Genomic DNA, 21025 nt, shown 5'->3' on the forward strand with positions numbered 1-21025 from the left:
AAAGAAGATGTCACATACTATGCCTTTCTAATCTCATGGATTTATGACTTAATTCAATGGTGTGCCAGACAAGAAAGGTCAGTCGCCCAGATGTGAGCCCCCATATGTGAAGGACATGGGGCTTGACACGTACAGATCCTTTCTAGGTTTGTTTGAGGGTGTTGTCTCCATACAGAACAGCAATAAGGAGGCTCACCACTGGGCCATATATGGGCTGTTGGGCACAAGTGGTCCACCTATGGGTCATGAATGGCTGCCATTGTGGGCAAAAACAACGTTGCCATATGTGCAGCACATGGGCTACATGGCCTAAAGGCCTAGACACGTGTGCTGGGAAGTAAGTGGCATTTATAGGGCATGGAAGCCATGGAAGAGACCTGACCAGGGACTGGAGGAGCTGCCGAGGAGGGCTAAGCTGAGGTTGGGCCTGGGCTGAATCAGATGTGGTGGGCCTGTGCTGGGACTAGTCAGGAGGGGTTGCTGGTTGGTAGGACTCAATGCTCCGGCCTGATGTGCCTGGTACAAGATCTTCCGTAGGGTAGCCAATATATATTGCTATAAGCTGGAGCATGCTACAGTAGATAGCCAAAACATGTAGAATAGATTGCTCAGTCGGCCTGATGTGCCTGGTACAAGATCTTCCGTAGGGTAGCCAATATACATTGCTATAAGCTGGAGCATGCTACAGTAGATAGCCAAAACATGTAGAATAGATTGCATAAAAATAGGCAAACTCTGATACAAATAGCCTTCTCCTTTAGTGCTAGCCTTCGTCATGGCTGAGTTTGCCCTTCACCTCCGGAGTGCCGACAGAAACTCAGTACGAAGACTTTGTATAAATGTATGCTCAAGTATGTGTGGGTGTGTGGATTTGTATGTGTGAGAGCATACTTTTATACTATGGTCTACACCCACTGTTGGGCGCTGATGACGTCAGTGGGGATGTCATAGTAGCTAGTCCCTGCTATGCGTGATGGAGTTTATGGTTTTCAATCTTATGAGTGACTATCGTGAGATTGAAACTGCACTATGTTGTGTTTTTAGAGGATGAGTTTGGGAATGTTCCTGGATTCATCTAGGTATATAAACTCTGATACAAAATGCAGTGCACAACCTAATATCATCTATCAGCCTGTATGCTGCCGGACTGTTGGCACTCCCATATGATGCCTTCCACCTCCGTAGAAGACATCCAAACCTTGTCAACTGGTCAAGGTCTGCAGCCAAACTGTGAGGCACAGAATGAGTTGCTGACAACCCCCCAAAGTGTTTGAGCCTTCTCATTGGTCAACCCAGATTAGAGTTCAGCTGACTTGTGGCAGGCTGCGGACCCCGCCATCTACCCCAATCTAGTATGTAACTGGCCAGACAGGGCTGACCTGTTCTCTTTATGCCAACCACCAGTAATACACTGACCAGATCTGCAGACTGGCTGGACCAGCAAGTCCCACAAAGTGGGTTGATGCAGTCTGTGCTCTTGTTTCCACTTCCATTCTGTGATACCATGTTAGATGCAGTAGCAGGTCATGGAATGTACACCTTTGTTTGACAGATTTAGTGAATACCTTGTTAGATGCAGTAGCGGGTCGTGAAATGTATAATTTTCTTGAGAGATTAAGCAGATACGATCAGATTCTCATGGCTCCTGAAGATACAAACAAAACACCATTTATAACTAAATGGGGACTCTCTGCTAGTAATGTAATCACCTTTGATCTAAAGAATGCTCCACCTACTTTCCAAAAATGCATCCAGCAAGCATTTGCTCTATTTTTCATTGATTTTATGAGAGTACTCTTGGATGACTTCAGTGTGTTTAGCAAGAAATGAGATCATATGCATCACTTGAAGCTTTGTTTCAACAAGTGTCACATGGAACAGTTAAGTATGAATCTTGATAAATGTGCATTTGGACTCAAACAAGGAGTTCTTTTGGGACGTACTATTTTAGAGGAAAGCATTAGAATAGATTCTTTGAAGGTTGAAGTCATTCAAAAATCTCCTGTAGCCAAAAATCTGAAGCATTTGGGTAGATTCATTGGTTAGACTAAATGGCACAATAGCTTTCTAAGGTGTTTATCGTATATTTGTCAACCTTTGACAAGTTTAACCTGAAAGGATTTTACAACAAAAGATTTTTTTACCGGTTAAAGAAAATGTTGATTGTACTCCAATTTTTTAGTCTGTGGACTGGCAACTACCATTTCATATCTTTGTGGATGCATCACAAATAGTAGTCGGAAAAGTTCTAATGCAAAGCAAAACAAAAACTAGTCATTTATGCAGTGAATGATGAACAAAGAAAAACCAAAATATTCAATAACTGAAAGAGAAGCATTGGGTATTGTATATTCACTGAAGAAGTTTAGGCATTATTTAAGATAAATTTTCATGTTGATCATTAAGATCTCATTTATTTAGTTGATAAACAACATTTATCTGGAAGATTGGCCAGATCGATTTTGTTGCTTCAAGGATTTGATTATTTAGTAATTCATACTCCGAGTCGACAGCATGCAATTGTAGACTACTTAAGCAGACTTGAATCACACAAAGCACATGAAGGAATATATGACCAATTGCCTGATGCATCACTGTTCCAGATTCAGCCACTCCAATGCCACATGGCAGCTGCCTATTGGCCCAACCTGCCCCTGCACTTCCCCGACTGCTTTCTGCAGTCTACCAACAGGGTCTGCTGATGCCCAGTCCTGCATCTGCTGCTGCTTCTGCCGAGCAATGTCAGGGCCTGTAATTGACCTACACTTCTGTCCTTGTTGCTGCCCTGTAGCCGTCCTTCCACGCAAACATGGCAGCCTACATGCTGCCCATGTGGCAGCTCTGCTACTGCTCTGTCCCTGTGGGAGACCACATGGACTCTCTCTCTGTCCTTATGCGCTGCTGGCATGCCTCCCCTATGTCCTCCTCATTTGGGGGCTCACAAGTGGGGAGGTGACCTATATAATCCCAACACCCCTTCTCACCGCCCCTTGTGGGCCAACACCCACATGTCGATGCGCCCGTGCTCCGATGCACTATGTTGTTGTAGTTAAACTATTCTTTTACGAATCTCCGATTGAAGTTACATAATCCCAAGAAGCTTCGTACTCCACGTATTGTTCTTGGCGACTCCCATTCTTTAACTGCCTCAATTTTGGATGGGTCCATTTTGATCCCATCTTTTCCCACCACGAACCCCAAGAAGTCTATCTCACTGACCCCAAACTCGCACTTCTTGCGCTTGGCGAGAAGCTTGTGCTCCCGAAGTTTGGTAAACACCTTCCGCAGATCTTGATGTTCTTCCATCGTTTGGTTGGAAATCAAGATATCATCAATGTAAACGATGACAAAGTCATCTAGGTACTCCCTGAAAATGTCATTCATCATGGTACAGAACGTGGCCGGAGGAGCATTGGTAAGTCCAAAGATATGACTAGCTAATCATAGCTCCCATACCTAGTTCTGAAAGCCGTCTTCTTAACATTCTCATCTGCAATCCTTATTTGGTGGTATCTAGATCTTAGATCGATACGGTTAAATACTTAGCCCCAGCTAGCTGATCCATCAAGTCATCCAATAGTGGCATTGGATACTTGTTCTTAATTGTGATTTTGTTGAGAGCTCTATAGTCAACACATAATCTAGAACTTCCATCTTTTTTTGTCACGAACAAGACTGGAACCCTATATCGCGATTTACTTGGTTTGATGAATCCACTCTCAACTAGCTCTTTGAGTTTCCTCTTCAACTCCTTTAGTTGTTCATCGTTCATCCGATATGGCGTCTTTGTTGGTGGTGTGCTACCGGGAATCAACTCAATTCTATGGTCGACATGCCTCTGCGGCGGCAATCCTTTGGGAAGGTCTTTTGGCATCACATCACCAAATTCCTCCAAGATTATATCCAATCCATTGGATTTCTCCGGGCTCGCCCGTTGACTTGCGCTAGATGCATTACAATGAACGCTACCTTTGCCATGGTCAGCCTCCACCATGCGCATCATTCGTAAATGCACTTCCGAACCTCGTTTTACTTCCTTGTTAAGTTGTTTTGCACTTATCAGTTTGTCGGAAGCGTTACTTATTACTTGAGTGGCTAAGTTCTGAGCTCTGAGCCACCACTGTCTTTTTTCCATCACAGAGAAGACTCTTAGCATCCTTGGGTGATACACCTGATTTGACACATTTCACTTGGACTCCACGTCCCTGCATGTCTAAGATTAAGGAATCCACTCCCTTGCCCATCATTGCAATCACATACTTGTCCCACCATTCGATTTCGTAAATTACCTCATACAAATCCATGGGGACTACCAGGAAGTCCATCTTCGCTTTCCATTCCCAATCTGGCATGGGACATTCCATGCTATCTTAACATAATCTTGTTTTCCTTGCCCAAAAGCCACTTGTATATTTGTTAGATCGGTCGTCCTAATTTTTAGGCGTTTGGTTGTTTCTGGGGTGATCACGTTGTGTGTGGCCCGCGAGTCAATCATCACCCTTTGAGGGATGCCATTCATTTGTCCATCGACATAGATGTTGGGAAAACCTGTCACCACCCTTGCGGCCATGCACCTTGCAGTTACTCTACATGCCCATATCCTGGGATGTTCCTCCAATCGTGAAGAGTCCCTTTCCTCAATCTCCATGAGTTACTCTACATGCCCCTATCTTGGGATGTTCCTCCAATTGTGAAGAGTCCCTTTCCTCAATCTCCATGATTTGAACTCCTCCTCCCACGTCGTCATGATCTCCGGCTTCCTCAACTTGGACCAAGGCGACGTGAGGCCTTCCAAATTCGCCACGTACCGGGCAGTCCTTCACATAGTGGTCTTTTCCACATTCAAAGAAACCCCTTGTCGGGGACGGTCTAGTGCCGGAAGAACTGGCACCTCTACCTGCAAAGCCCCCTCTCCCAATGAAGCCCTTCACAAGAGTTAGTCATGCTAGTATTTGACGCGACACTCTTTGACCTGCCTTTAGGTTTAGGAGCGGGTCTGCTCATCCACGCACCACCAACAGAGTTAGTCTTTGTGAAGGGTTTCTTGCCCTCTAGATAAATTATTATCTGAGCCATCTTCAAGGTTGCTGCATAATCCTTCTCAGGTTCTTGTTTTTCTATCTCACGCCGCATCCAGTTTTGTAGACCATACAAGAATCCATGTAATTTTTCTACCTTCGTCATGTTCCCGGCTGGGATCATGACTTGCCTGTAGCGATTCACATATTCACGAAGTTTCCCATCGTTATGATGAAGGCTTCGCCACTCGTCATGAATCTTGAACACTTCATTCTAATGGATGAAGTTTGCCTTCATCCTCGTCTTCAGTTCCTTCGAATTTGTTATCTCATCATGAGCCTCCTCGGCTAGAAACTAATTGTAGGCCTCTCCTGACAATTGTTTGATGGCGATCTTGAGATGGTATCTTGTAGGCACTTCCGCCATCTCCAAGTAATCTTCCCTCTCCCGGATCCATTTCTTGATTGCTAAAGACTTCTTGTCTCCAGCGTATTTCTCAGGCAACTGCGGCTTATATTTTCCGTAGTTTGTCTTCCTATTATCCTCAGAGTCGCTACTTGAGTCCACCTCAATCTTGTTCTTCCTCCTCCTTGGAGGTTTTGGTTTCTTTCTTTGTGACTGACCCTTCCTCAAGGTCGCCACTAGTTCTTTGAGTGTGTCATTAACCTTGCTCATGTCTTTTGTTAGCTTCTTTCTTTCCCTATCTCCTTGTTCCAACTTTTGGCTTATCCAAGCAAAAACACTTTCATGCGAGTTCGCCTTGCTAGTCTCCGCCTCTTTCTCCTCCTCCTTGAGTTCATCCCAACCGTGTTCATACTCTGATTGAGTGCTTTTATCCTCATGGATGGATTCTTTGGTGCCCACATTGGTTGTCTCATCGACTTCCTATTTTCTTTCGTTAGCCACATTGGGCGTTTCCATAACATCCGATTCATGATCCGTGTCTAGGGTCTCCAGTTTTCTCCTTTCCTTTGGTTCTTCTTTTCCTCTCTGCTTTGTTGTTCTTGACTGTCTCTTTGTGCTCTTCGGGTACTTAGTCAATCTTTTCTAGTTTCTGGTGCGGCATCCTGTCCGAATCTGAGTCCTCAAGCTACAAGATCCTCCCTTGAGTCACAGTTCCCCACTGTGCACCTCATAGTGAGGCTATGATACCAAGTGTAAGGTACCGCACCTTCCCCTTAGCCGTGGGAGGTCTCGATGAGGCTCTATGCCCCTCAAACATAGCCACTACCCACGCTGGCTTCAGCCTGAATAACTTCCGCTTGGAGTCTTCCCTTGGGCATCCACTGGCTCAGACTTGGAGAGCACGACATGCCTGTCGCAACGGTTCAAGAAACTCCTCAATTGGAGTCCGATCGGAGTCTGGACGCAAAAGTTATGATCGAAAACGTACACGGGGGTCTCCGCGACCCACACCCTTTGTCCGCTGAGGTCTCAAGCCCATCATGCCTCGCGCGATGCGTCGTGCACCCAAGCACACGCCTGGACGTTCAACCCGGTCCCCCTCGCTTTAACGTGCGCTCAACCCACCTCGTGTGTGAGTGCTAGCAAGAAAACCAAGGGAGCAAAGAATGGTACACAAGAATGCTTGTATTCACAAAATGTGCCAAAAACGTCCGCGCGTGTTACAATGTCTGAGAGCACCACCTCCCATATACCCTCTCATAATGCCTTGGCTGGTTGCAATAGAAGCATTTCTTCTTTTTCTTGCTTCTGTGTTGCTAAATTCATTTATTGTATATCTTTATGTTCTTAAATTTCAAGCTCTTTAAATTAGGATGTTTGCCAAAAGAAAGCATCTGTTTTCCTATCGTTCAGTTAGGTACTAGTTGAATAGGGTCTAGCATTTAGAAGTACGTAAATGAAATTTTAAACAGTGGAGCTAGAGGCTGCTAGCTTCCATGAACTAGTCATTGTGAGCTATGGGCATGAAGCCTTGTAAGTTCACGATGGAAGTGGCACAACTATTTAATGCCACTCTCTTGTATGCCTGGATATGTAATCTGTTAATGTTGTCATAAATCGTTCATATGCAAGGGGCAAATGTGACAAATGGAAAGTCCTCTCGGAGAGTCAAAATACCCAAGAATGAAGGCAAAATGTTTTATGCTGTGCTTATGGTGCTGAGTTTGGGAATGCATTTTGGGCTTTTAATGAGATAGACACTTCCCCCATCCACATGCACATGCGCATGCATATATATGGCAAGAATATATGCGTCCATGCACACATGCGTATTCCTGTTTTATGCCAATACTATTGGTGGTGAATCTCATTTTTCAAAGGGCATGTAAATTTCCATACGTGGATGAGTTTTGTGAAGTGCAGTCATCTCAGCAATTTGTTGATGTCTCTTTGGATCTTTTTGTACATCTTATTCTTTAATGCAAGTCTCTTACATTCAAGTAGAGTTCTTCATGCGTGGCATGCCTTAAACAGTGCAAGCATCCTTGTCCAGTAAACCTTTACAGATTTATGTTCCATTTATCAATGATAAGAATCACTTATGGTAATGCCCAAAGTTTTAGCTAGAAGCGCCACAATGATTAAGATCAATGTTGCTAGGGTGATGTATATATTTTTCCTTTTCGTTATGCTGACAAGTTGAGATATTTTGCTGAGATGGATTATTTATTTCACTTATTCTTGTGTATGTGTACTGCTTGTGGATGTAGGTAGAACTTTATACACTGGATGGTCTTGTGAAAGATAGGGTTCAATGTGCGCCGAATGGATATTATTTTGTTCCTGTTTATGATAAGGTTGGTACTTGCCTGCTTTTGGCACAAATGCTGTTACTCATATGAAATCCAATTGTTGATGATCATAGAACATAAGCCCAAGCTGGGTTTTTTATAAGTATGAGTTGGAATCTTGTGCTGATGATTTGAGAGGAATCCAATAGCTGGTACCGATGTGAAAAGGTTTGAAATTATCTTTTTTGGAAATTGGGATGTATGGGAATTGCATTAAGGATTAGGCTGATCTATTTTTTCAAGAGTGAGATTATTCTTCTATATTCTAGATTGAAAGTTCTTACGGATATCGAAGATGAGACACCTTCTTTTTTGGGATAAAGGTAATAAAAAGATTAGGCCCACATATTGCCTAATAGGAAGGATATTGGAATGCCCTATCGAGGACTAGTGGGAGTGAACTTCTATTAAGTATGACCAAATTACAAAAATCCAGGATAAGATTTTGTAAGAGCCTCATATGAAATCATGTGAATAAGAAATGAGGCTGTTGTAAACGATCCCAAGGGTGGAGATGCTATGAAGGCTGTGGCTGTATATGTGAAGAATAACCATGGTCCCACTCTCTGGAAGCAGCTCTCTTGACCACTGCAGCGCGTGAGGAGCCTTGAATCTCGGCCCAAGTGGCCATGAGGAGGTGAACAATATCCCGCCAGATCACTGAGATTGAGATGCCATGCAGTAACGCTGGCAATGATCTCTCAAGCTTAGTCTATAAAAGGAGAATAAGACATGTGCATAGATATTGGTACTTCATATAGGGTGATAAATAGTTCTGGTGATAAATAGAGAACTCATAATGGCATGGAAACCTGTCTAGGGATGTCTTCTTCTCTGATGCGGATGTGATGGTCCCCCATATGAAGATCGACCTTAGTGAAATACATTGCATCTTGCAACTTTTCAATAAGATCATCCATCCGAGTTAAGACTTTATAATCCATGCACATTTGCACGGATTTATCCTATTTTCCCACCAAAATTATTGGTGCTGCCCGCAGAGGTTTGTTGGGACAAATATGTTCGATTTGAACATATTCAGATAAAACTCAGACTATATGGCCCCGCACCCCTCTCCATGACCCGCCGCAGACGCGGCTCCAAAACAGCATGGTACGAACCGGGGGGCGGGTGAAAAACAGTCCTGCACCCACAAAGCTGTCCATGGCTGATGTGCCTCGAAGATGACCGGCAAACCAACCCCCTCGTCTTCTCTTGGGTGGGCAGACCCACAAACAAGGCCCTCGCTCTACCTCACATCGGCGGGCAGACCCACAACCAAGGCCCTCACTCTATGACACAGGAGATGTCACCTCTAACAGCAAGATGCCAAGGAAATCATTTGCCAGCGCTTTGGTAACACCGACCAAGCCATTAACTAGTCAAAGCTCAAGCTCATGGGAGGTGTTCTTATTAGCTGAGATCGAGAAGCTATGAGGTGAAAACTCTGCCTTGAAGGATCAACTCAGCAGGGTCGAAACCGTCCTGAAGGATTAGCTTAGCAAGGTTGAAACTAGGCTGGCCACTCTCAAGGGCAAGCCTGACCCCGTTCAAGAGATTCAAGAGCAAATCCAAGAAACCAAGAAGGAGCTCATAGCCACAAAAGTGCGAATCCAAGTTTTTGAAGGACACGGGAAGCAAGCAGTAATCAAAGAGGTAATGCAGACCTGCAAGGCTACTGTGGATACAAAGCAAATAAAGCTGACATTAAGGATGAGATCAAGCAATACGAAGCCAAATGCAGTAATGCACTGACGATTAGAATAGGTGGTCTTCCTGAAGGGTGGTTCAAAGAGGAGGATACATACAATGAGAAACTAGCAAAAATCAAAAGCAGCCACCCCTAGTATTACATCGCTGGATGTAACATGCAACGGTAATTTAATCATGTAATCGCAGCAAGACCTTCTTTAAACCTTTAGCGAGTGCGTAGACACCTCCTAGGAATGGCTGAAACTGATGGCCAAGGGCTGACGCTAGATCAGGGCCGGATCTCGGAGTGTTCAGGGCTGCACAGGGGTTGGCACTGAGCTGCAGGAGTGGCTGAAGGCAAGGAGGGCTGAATGAGGAAAGAGGGCCGGCCAGTTCCCTATTTATAGGGCTGGCTGGGCCAACCAGCCTGCTGCAAATAGCCGACTGAGTTGGCTGTTTTGCAGCCTGGTTGGCTCAGTTCCAGCCTATAAAAACCCCTCCCTGGCTCATTTTCCAGGGAGTTTTGTGGGCAGCCTTTGCAGGCTGCCTTGCTGGCTCCCCTTTGGTCCTTTGGTCAGCCTTTGTTGTCCCCTCTGGGGCTCCTACCCTAGGCTATGACCTAGACCTAACCTAACCTGAGATGGAAACACTACCTACCTACTGTTCTCCAGTGGGTACTAGTGAACAAGACTGACTGTCTATGTTGCGTCCTTGACTCCCCCTCTGGTGAATAACGTGCAAGTGGTGGGGCGAGGTGTGTATGAGATCTGGAGTAGGCTGATGTGGGACATCATAGAGAGAGAGAGAGAGAGAGAGAGAGAGAGAGAGAGAGAGAGAGTCTATTAATGTCCACACGAGACCAACTGGGCTATGGGACAAAACCAGCTAAAACATCCGTTTAGGGAGGGCACAAAGCAGCTCCCAAGGAGTGCATGAAGCAACTCCGAGTTATTATAAGGTACCTACATTATAGACTGAAAACTAAGACAATAAACAGACTGAAAATTAAGACAATAAACAGCAATACATCAGTTTAAGACTGACAGTCTAGATTTGAACTTCTTGATTAGGGCCACGCCCTCATGATACACTGGCCATTTTCCATCCTTCCTAGCAGCCCTGACCTTGGCCAATTCAGTTGCCACTTGCCTTATGATTCAGCTGAGCTTGTGAGTGTTCCTCGACCATCAATATCTTGGTCCCTTTCAGCTTGTTAGATTGGTGAAGAAGCTTGATGCATATATCCAGTGTGCTGAATCTGATAATGATGTGTCCTTTACAGTGGTGAATATTAGTTGTGGAATCTGTTCCATCTTTGTCTTCATCTTCCGGTGTCACATGCACCCCTGCACTTGGGTGCAATGTGACACACTGGCTACATTGACAAGTGCGTAATAATTCCCTTATAGGAGATTTTGTCTTATGTTGTGACCCCTTTGTAAGCCCTTGTCCAAGGACAGTCAGGCGCAAGCTATGTAAGTCAGTCTCTAAGCCTACTACACAATGGCCGAGCTAAGGATCACGAGGGGCTATGCATTGAGTTTATCGCATATGGGATCGGCACGTTAGCCCCGATCCTAGCAAAGCTATTCAATGATGCTGTTTGCCTTGGTTTCCCCCGCACTTGGACACTCAACACCATCACCCCCATCCACAAGGCAGGGGATCCCATGGACCCGAGTAACTACATGACTATCATGATTGGACATGTGATGTCCAAGATCTATGAAACAGTATTGGATGCATCGGTCAGTCTGTTCGCAGAGATGAGAGGGCTCAGAGCAGAGGGTCAGGCCGTTTTCAAGCGAGACCATGGGACTTTGGATCACATACTCACACGGAGTGTCATTGAGGAGGCCAGGTCACGGAAGGAGAGGGTATATTGCTGCTTTGTGGATTTCCGCAAAGCCTTTGACACAGTATCTCGAGCTCATCTCATCACACGCCTACAGACACTGGGATTTGATCAGGAGATCATCTGGGCAGTCATGGCACTTTATGAGAGTTTCAGGCCGAGTTCTGAGAGGTGCAGGTTGGACAGATGAGATCTTGAGTACCATAGGGGTTAAACAGGGTTGTCCCTTATCACCAACTCTGTTTGGCCTCTACATCGATGAGCTTGAGACTTTCATGAGGGATTCCGGAGGGACCGGTTGCTCACTTGCCAGGATCATCATCAGGATTCTTCTTTATGCAGATGATGTGGCACTCTTGTTGTCCACACCCGAGGGGGACTAGCAACACCTGGATGCATTGCAGGCTTTTTGTTTATCCCATGATTTGGAGGTCAACCTTGGCAAGACCAAGGTCATGATCTTTACGACCTCTCAAGCAAACTTGCAACGGAAGCAGTTTACTTTTACTTTCTGTGGGTCATCAGTTGAGATCGTATCCTCATACACTTACTTGGGGGTACTCTTCTCCGGCCCGATCTTCACGATGAGACTAGCGATGCGGGCCAGACTAAGTAGGGGATACACCTCACTGCCTTGGCTAGGAGATAGTGCTTCCACTCCCACTTTCAGGACCCTCGGACCAAGGCTCTTCTCTTTGACTCCTTGGTCCGACCAGCTGGTATGTATGGCAGCCCTTGTTGGGGACTTGACATGTCAAAGATAGAGTGGACACGGGTGGAGCGCTTGCAGATCCTCATGCTCTCACGAATGATCTGGGGGAAACCATTTGTACCACATCACATCATTCAGGCCGAGTTTGGTGCTTCTCCACTCTAGCTAGATGCAGCCTTTCAGGCCATCACATATCTACACCGGGTTAGATCATATGGGGACTGCACATCAGGGAGACATAGGTTGCCATGATTGGCTCTTGACTCCTCCATGAGGTTGGCAGCAGAGGGAGATGAGCGATGCTAGTATGCACGGACTCACATATGGTTTGTGAGACTAGGGTTTCATATCGATAAAATACCTCCTTTTCAGTATAATTTAGATGCCCCTCCGGTACTCCCACCCACCATCCTGATCGGGCCACACACCAACGAGGTCATTCGAGAGGATCTCCTGCAGCTACACACCTTCAGGATCTGGTTGGAGCCGATGGAGCTCTCAGTGAAACTGATTTTCTACAAAGATTACTGTCTTCGTATTTCGGAGGAGGGATTCATCACACCACCGGGGTACACTGAGCTTCATGTGCCTCACTCTCTACGGATATCCATCGAACAGTTTCGGGTATCATCACACCGTCTCCCCATAGAGAGCGGTAGAGCAGAGGGGAGCATCGCATATGCATATTGTGCGATTGTTAGGAGGTTACTACGAGATCCGAGGTCGCTACCACTGTCTCTTCAGAGACGGCTTCGGGCTCCTTTTCAGATTCCTCGCCTACCCAGATCAGAGATGTCTCGCGGCATTCATTCACGAGGGGGTCCGACACAGAGAGTACTTACTCAGGCGACGGGGCTTGGCACACCATCAGACACCTCTCAAAGCATGATCACAGAGTTCTTCCCATTGAGTGACATTGATCGTCCAGTGTCTAGCCGTAGACGTGATAGAGACCCCAACCCGATGATCGTAACACGACACACGAGACATCGAGGGGACACAGATCACTCTGGGGGACCTCTCGTCATTGTTTAGACTCGGGATACGCCCCACGGAAGTCACGGTAGCTCTGGTCTTATGTCGAGCCTGCTCTAGGAGACCGAGACGCACGGGACCCCTTGACGGACGCCAGCGTCCCATCATCGGCTATGCACCAGCTAGGGCGACATGACATACGGAGGATTCCGCTCCGCTCTAGTCTTTTTTCTTTTCATTGTCATACCTAGATGTATTTGATTATGTATGATCGGACTTAGGATTCAGCACGGGTGATGATGCTCGTTTTAGTAGCTCCACCCTTACTGTGATTTGTATCAGGTTTTCTTTCAGTCTCATAGACCCATCGGTCTTCCGAAGACTCTAATAAAATTTCTTTCTTTCTTTCTTTCTTTCCCCTTCCGCTCTGCTCTAGTCTTTTTTCTTTTCATTGTCATACCCAGATTTATTTGATTATGTATGATCAGACTTAGGATTCAGCACGGGTGATGATACTCATTTTAGTAGCTCCACCCTTACTGTGATTTGTATCAGGTTTTCTTTCAGTCTCATAGACTCATCGGTCTTCTGAAGCTCTAATAAAATTTCTTTCTTTCTTTCTTTCTTCCCCTCTCTTTTTGCCAGGGCAGTGCGGGAGGAGGCTGAGACATCACCATACACACCCCTCCACCAGGATATCATGGATTTTTCGAGCCGCGGAGATTTTCTCCTAGTTGGGGACTTCAACGTGAGAACAGGAACATGTTAGATGCCACTGCTAGATGATGCTCTTTTACTTCCTGACATAGACCTTGTTGACGTTGGCATATCACGAGTGTCTGCGGATAGACGGCCCCCTATTACCTCTTTTGGACATGCAGTCCTTGGTCTAGATACGGCGCACGATCTCATTCTCTATAATGGTCTTGAGTGATGGCCCTCCTCCAGTGGCTTCACTTGCTTTCCACATGGAGGGGGATCTAGTGGTGGTTGATTATATCTTGGGATCCCCTGCCTTTACATCACACATCACGGACTTCTCAATTTCACCACCTCCACTTGGGATTGATTATACATATCTCTTCTTTAATATCACCACCCCTCGCCTTGCTACACCATCTACCACACCACCTACTTACACTAGTATCTCGACATAGATTTTGATTACAGCCTCTCACCAAGATATTTTGCATGACTCTACACTCTACTCACTTATATTAACCACATAGCTCTCCTAGAGGACCGGGCGGCTTTGATTATTGGATCATTGCACGAGGCTGACCTTCACGCCTTCTCGTACACCACATGCTCTAACCGTCCACTGCCTCTAGCGTCTGTGCTATGTAATAGTTGGTACGATGATGAGTTCAAGGCTCTTCGTCAACAACTCTGATTCGAATCCAAACATGGCCTATCGAGCGAACCGGATACATTGCGCAAAATTAGTGTACACCTGTTCAGTAATAATTCCAAAGACTTCGTGCAACGGTTTCTTGAAGGATGGTCCCCCTCACCAATCACCACTCACGGTTGGGCACAACTATGCCCGCACACACACTGACATCCCCAACTAGCCGACTCTTGATCTCTAACACACCCCATGACTGACCTCTTGCACTCTATTCACTAAGGGGGGCGTCCAGGATGCGGCCATGAAGCTTGACAATGGCCGAGCGAAGGATCATGAGGGTTTATGCACTGAGTTTGTTACATATGGGATTGATAGCCTAGCCCCTATCCTAGCAAAGCTATTTAATGAAGCAGTTTGTCTCAGTTTCCCACGCACATGGACCCTCGACACTATCACACCTATCCACAAGGCAGGGGATCCCATGAGTCGAGGTAACTACAGGACCATCATGATCGGGCATGTCATGTCCAAGATATATGCTTTAGTACTGGATATGGAGGTCAGTGGCTATGCAAAGATGTTGGGACTCAAAGCAGATGGGCAGGCAGGCTTTTGGCATAATCATGGGACCATGGACCACAGACTTACACTCAGGAGTGTCATAGAGGAGGCGAGGGCACGGAGATAGAGGGTCTATTGCTGCTTTGTGAATTTTCGTAAAGCCTTTGATACTGTACCACGAGAATGTCTCGTCCTAAAGAGAGCGATGCAAGGAGGAAAGGAAGAAATGATAAACATCCACAGTGGAGTATCCATAGATCTGAGTGTTTGCAGCCATGCGCACACGCGGGCGTGCACACACACACACACACACATATGCATGTATGTATGTTTGTATGCATATATGTGTATACACACACATGCATGTGCACACACTTTTTTTTAGGAGGGGGGTGAAATCGTTGTATTTTTATGTTACAAGAGGCAGTCCCCAAAGTGGAGACCAGCAAATACAAGATCAGAAAATTTCAGTGTAAGGCAAGTAGACTGAATAATCTATTTGACAAACAGACATGCAATCATAAAAGGATTGCCTGAGCGACATCCGGGAATAGTAGAACATGGAAGAAGTAGGCTCTCTAAAGACTCTATGATTCCTGTCTTTCCACAAAGACCAGAGTGCCCAATATTGAACCCATGTGAAAAAAAGATCAAACTTTGCCTTTCGTGGGTGCTGAAAAAAAGCTTGCCAAGGCAAGCAATATGAAAGTGGGCCTAGAGGCGCTGCTAAAGAAATAGTAGGAAGTCACGGTGATAGGGCAATTGCAAAAAAGATGGAGCAAGGATTCCCTAGGAGCCAAACATCTGTGACATAGAGCAGGAGCGATATGCTCGTGCGCACGCCACACGCACACGCACACACACACACACACACTTGTGTGTGTGCACTCGTATTAAGAATCTCCTATTAAAGAACAATCAAAGCTATCTTGAAGTGTGATAAATTGTTGTGTACACAAGGGTATCATCTAAAAATACGATGATAAACTTTCCTAGATATGGATGAGAAATAACATTGATCATTTGTTGCAAAGTAGTAGACTCATCTGTGAGTCCAAAAGACAAAACTAAGAACTCATAATGGCAATACCCTGTATGACATCTTAAGGACACCTTCTTCCCTAATGCACATCTGATGGTATCCTATATGAAGATCAAGCTTGGTGAAGTAAATTGCACCATGCAAAGTCATCCTCCAAGGTAAAGGAAAACCACTATTAAGATCCTTATCATCCATGCATACCTGCATGGATTTATCCTCTTTCCCACCAAAATCATTGGTGCATGCCAAGGGGATTTATTGGGCCAAATATGTCTGACCATTTCATTGTTTTCTTTCAGACTCAGCCTATATGGTTGCTCAAAAATAGACTGAGCTCTATGTTATGATCTGCACTCCAATGAGGAGATAAACCATGAGGCAATGAGTATTCAGCTAATAGTTCCTAGAGAAGCTGAGATTCCTCAAAGTCCACTCAGGGCATGTTTAGACCATCCATATGAACCTTAGAATCTGAAATATTTATAACCTTGCTAGTAAGTTCAGAATTTACTGGACTACGTTCTAAATCCATGGAATGAACTGAATGTGAGGGACATTTGCAGCTATCTAAATATTTCAGATTATTAAAAAAACTGATTTATTAGGACTTAATGCGTCATTTACACACGAAAGAAATGACATTTTCGGCTTATAAACTTTCTCAGAAGAACATGAAATTGTTGAGAAATTAGGTTTCATGAAGCATAAGTGAGAATACGATCTGGCTCATGTAACATTTTATTAACCTCCATTGTATTGCCAAACAATAAAGATGAAGAAGAGTCATGATAGGCATCTTGAAATAAAACTTGGTTGTCTTTATCACATAGTCATGGATTACAAAACCTGGCCATAGGGCCGTTGATGTTGGCAATCAAATCGATTTGTTGTCCATCAAATTAATCACTAGGTTCCTACAATAGAACCAGTCCTTGCCAAGAAAACCACGAAAAGAAGAGCCTCTTTTTAATCTTGAATTTGCAGTGTGGAGGCAGGAACACACCAATCCCTAATCTTTGAATTTTTTTGGCAAACTTGAATCACAAAAGGGTGGTTACTGCCCACCATAAGAAGATTGAATTCTTGTACCAATGTGTCAGTGAAATTGTGAGTGCTTGCATTATCCAGGATGAACGTTAACTTGATGTTCTTAATAGACTCACGCAAGAATAATAAGTTCCAGATCAGCCATCTTAATAGACCCATGCATGAATAACAAGTCCCAAATTAGCCATCTCATATGGAGCTTCAAGATCATTCTTGAATTGTGCAATTTTATCTTCACTTTCTGCCTGTGAGCAGCATATCATCCACATACAGATGACTATCAACAAATCCATTCTTGTCCTTCTTGACATTAAGGGCACCCTTGGATTGTAGAGATGGTAAGCCGTGCTCTCACTGCTGTAGTCAACCAAAATGCACTTAATGGCCTTACCATCCTGCTTGCTTCTCAGCTGACTAGGCTTATGTGCATAGACTATGCACCCAAAGGCCTTGAGGTAATCCCCCTTGCATGTTTTGTTATACCAGGCCTTAAAAGGAGTCATAGTTTTCATGGCCTTGATGGGGCATCTGTTCAAAATGTGTGTCTCCATCCAAAATCTGTGTGCCAGTCTCTTCCGTTTGATCTGTTGGGATTATCATGGTCTCCTCCCCATCTATGAGCCCCCATATGAGGAGTACATGGGGAGGTGTACGAGCGTCTAAATAGGGCTATGAGACAGGCTGCCATTAAGGGTGGATCTGAGAGACATAAAGGTTAGACAGCGGCTGCCATGTGGACAGCATGGAGGCTGTCACATGGGCATGGTAAGGGCTGTCTATAGAATGTGTCTGAGCAGTATGCCAGAGCGTGTGGCCTGCCATCAGAGATTCAGTAACTCTGGCAGGATCTTCAAGGGTGGATTGGGGCAGTGGGGGGTGGAATCGACTGAGATATTTGGGCCAGATGTGTCCTTGGCCTACAGCTGTGTGTAGGGAGCCATGGGGCCATGACAAAGGCCACATGAGCTAGAAAGCCGCGTCAGAGACAGCTACAGCCTGGAGTTGAGAAGGCCCTACAAGGGCAGTACAGGTCATGGCACTGGCTGGCAAAACACAACAACTACAGACAATTGGAGAAGAATAGGGTGGCAAAAGAAGGCAGTGCGCACTGCATGAACTTCTAGGGCTATCATATAGGCCCTGGAGATGGCAGCAACAAGGACTGCTAGTTGGCAGCTTTCACAGCAGGTTGGGCACACAAGCAGGGCTAGTCAGGAGCAGCAGACAGTCTATGGGCTAGGGGCATTCCAGACCTATAAAAAGGGTCTTTGGAGGGGCAGTTCACTATTCAGTGAAGGGGTGTATGGGAGCAAGGAAGCAAAAATGCGACAGCAAGAGAGCAAGAGCTGAAGTCGAGTTGAGAGTTTATTGCAGCAACAGTCAAGTGCAAACATGACTACGGTACAAGTCTATGAAGGCTGACCCTAAACCCTAGCTTGATCAACTCACGTTAAAAGAGTTGACCTAGCTAAAAATGAAATACTAAGACTAGAACTAACTACCACTAGCGTACAAGGCCTACAAGGACATACTATGGGCTAAACCCTAACAAAGCCCCTCCATTGTATGGGTGAAGTACTTTGAAACATCTCAGAGATACCTGGAACTAATGCCATGGTTGCACATGTTCATCCAAAAGGATATAGCAACTTATGGAAGGTGCAGGGATGGTAGAATCACTTAACAAATGGAATCAAGTGTAAAACTTTCCGAAAAGCTTCAAACTTGGGTCATGGAAGCACCTTGGTGAAGATATCTGCCAAATTGTCTTGCGGTTTAAACATAAGACAGTGTATATGCCTTGCTGATAGCGTCCCTCCCAGTCAATAAAAGCATGCAGAGTAAGGGAAGAGTGGTGACCATAGAGAAGGCACAAACCTTGAGTGCCTTTTTTTGTATCTTAGAAGACACGCTTCATAGCCTGCCAATACTGTGTACTCATAAATTTTCTTAAACTGTGACACAACATACTAAAGATCTGGCCATGTGTGACACAAATTATCAAGCATCCAACAGCCTGCTCATAGAGAGTGGCATCAAAAGGCTCAACAACATCATTCATGGAGAAACAGAAAGCAGACTCCATAGGTGTAGAAATTGGTTTACAGTCATCACACAAAAATTTGTGTAGGAGCTTGCAATGTATTCGGACTGACTCATCATAATATCCCCCTTAACACGAGCAATTGAATTTGTGTAGGAGCTTCCAATGTATTTGGACTGACTCATCATAATATCCCCCTCAACATGAGCAATTGAATGCCAAGATAATAGTGAAGCTTGCTCAAATTTGTCATAGCAAATGACTGCTGCAAATCAGCCTTAAAGGCTGCAATATGCTGAGTGGAAGGTCCAGCCTAGACCGTATCACCAACATATAAAATTAAAATCAGCAAGTCAGCATCACGTTTGTGGACATAGAGATTGCTCTCCGTAGGGCTGTTATGAAAACCAAGCCTGATAAGATGATTATGGGTCTTGACATACCAAGCCTGGGGTACCTTCTTCAAACTATAAATTGCTTTGTGCAGCCAGCATACCTTATTTTTAGACCCTTTGATTGTAAAACCAGGAGGTTGAGAGATTTACACCTCCTTGCAAATCTTCATGAAAAAAAGCAGTTTTGATGTCCAACTCATGCACTTGTCAACGGCGACGGGTTGCTATATCAATGCTGCACCTGATGGCAGTAATGCATGAAGTGGGGCACTGGGGAGAAAGGTCGTCTTAAAATCAATGCCTTGCTGCTGAGCATAGCCTTTCGCAAGAAGGCGGGCTTTGTAGCGCTCTTGAGTTTGTGTACCCACTTGGTGCCCTATCGCACGCTTATCTTTAGGCAAATCACACAACTCCTAAGTGCCATTCTGATGAATTGAGCCTAGTTCAGAATTCATAGCATCCATCCAATATTTTCTCTCAAAGGCGTCCTTGTGACAGAGGTTCTCTTCATTGCAAGCTGTAACAATCAATGTAACCTCCACTAAGTCTCCTTGCATGTGACGAGAAGCAGCTCTTGTGCATCTAGACAAAGACAGCTCTCTCTTCGGTCATTGCTTGATCCATTGTAGTTACTTGCTAGTGGCTCAGTTGGAGCCTGCACGGGCTCTTCAAAGTCTGATGCAGACTTGAACAAGGGTAACAATGTATCAAAGACATCAGAAGCGAAAATTGTTGGCTGTTTTTGACAATCCAACGACGGCACGACAGAATTTTCAGCAAGGACAACAACTGTGCTAATGATAACCTTGCCAGTACTTTGCTGGTATAACCGATAGCCTTTGATTTCTGAGCTATAATCAATAACAATGCATTTAATTGCCTTCTCCCAAGCATAATGCCATAATTCAGATGGAACATGTGCATATGCAAGGCATTCAAACAGTCTCATGTGTGAGACGACTGCTTATGACCTGTCCAAGCATATAAGGAGTAATAGTCTTTAATGCCTTGGTGGGTGACCTGTTTAGGACATAATTGGCACACATAACGGCATCCAACCAAAGTTTGTTGGGCAAAGACTTACCCTTCATGATACACCGTGCCATCTTCATCAAGATTCTATTTTTGCATTCTGCAACACCATTTTTGCGTGATGTGTATGGCACAGTACACTGATGTATGATACCACGAGATGCTAGAAAATCAGCAAACTCTCTGGACATATAATCACCCCCCTGTCAGTGCGGAGTGTGAGAAGCTTGTGTCTGCTTTCATTCTCAACCATAGCATGAAGTTGCTTGAAGCAAAGCAAAGGCTTCTGACTTGGATTTCAATGGGTAAAGCCCAAGTATGCTGGACACACACATCACTGCGAACTAAATGGCAACTTAAAGGCTGCACCAACACTTCCATCTTTAGGGAAGAAAACCGATGCATTTTCCCAAGTAAGCATCCCTCACAAACATGCTTGGACAATGCATGCATCTTTGGGAGATTAACAAGCATATTCTGTGCCATAATTCAGAGCCCAAAATACTCATGCCACAAATGAATGTCTGCAACCACAGAATCATCT

At 44.9% G+C, this 21025-nt stretch overlaps 1 protein-coding gene across 1 annotated transcript in view; it reads left to right on the forward strand.

Annotated features, from left to right (window-relative positions):
* The window catches only part of LOC147884051 (Carbohydrate-binding-like fold), a 207168-nt gene that overhangs the window by 53360 nt on the left and 132783 nt on the right, over positions 1 to 21025 (forward strand). Inside the window, exon 7 of the mRNA XM_087398136.1 lies at positions 7695 to 7781. Within this exon, the coding sequence (XP_087254262.1) occupies positions 7695 to 7781 (87 nt within the window). The remainder of the gene's footprint in view (positions 1 to 7694; positions 7782 to 21025) is intronic.

Source organism: Dipteris shenzhenensis, chromosome 27, assembly GCF_047967505.1.
Source record: "Dipteris shenzhenensis isolate YYH24624 ecotype China chromosome 27, Dip_SZ_1.0, whole genome shotgun sequence".
NCBI classification, from domain to species: domain Eukaryota; kingdom Viridiplantae; phylum Streptophyta; class Polypodiopsida; order Gleicheniales; family Dipteridaceae; genus Dipteris; species Dipteris shenzhenensis.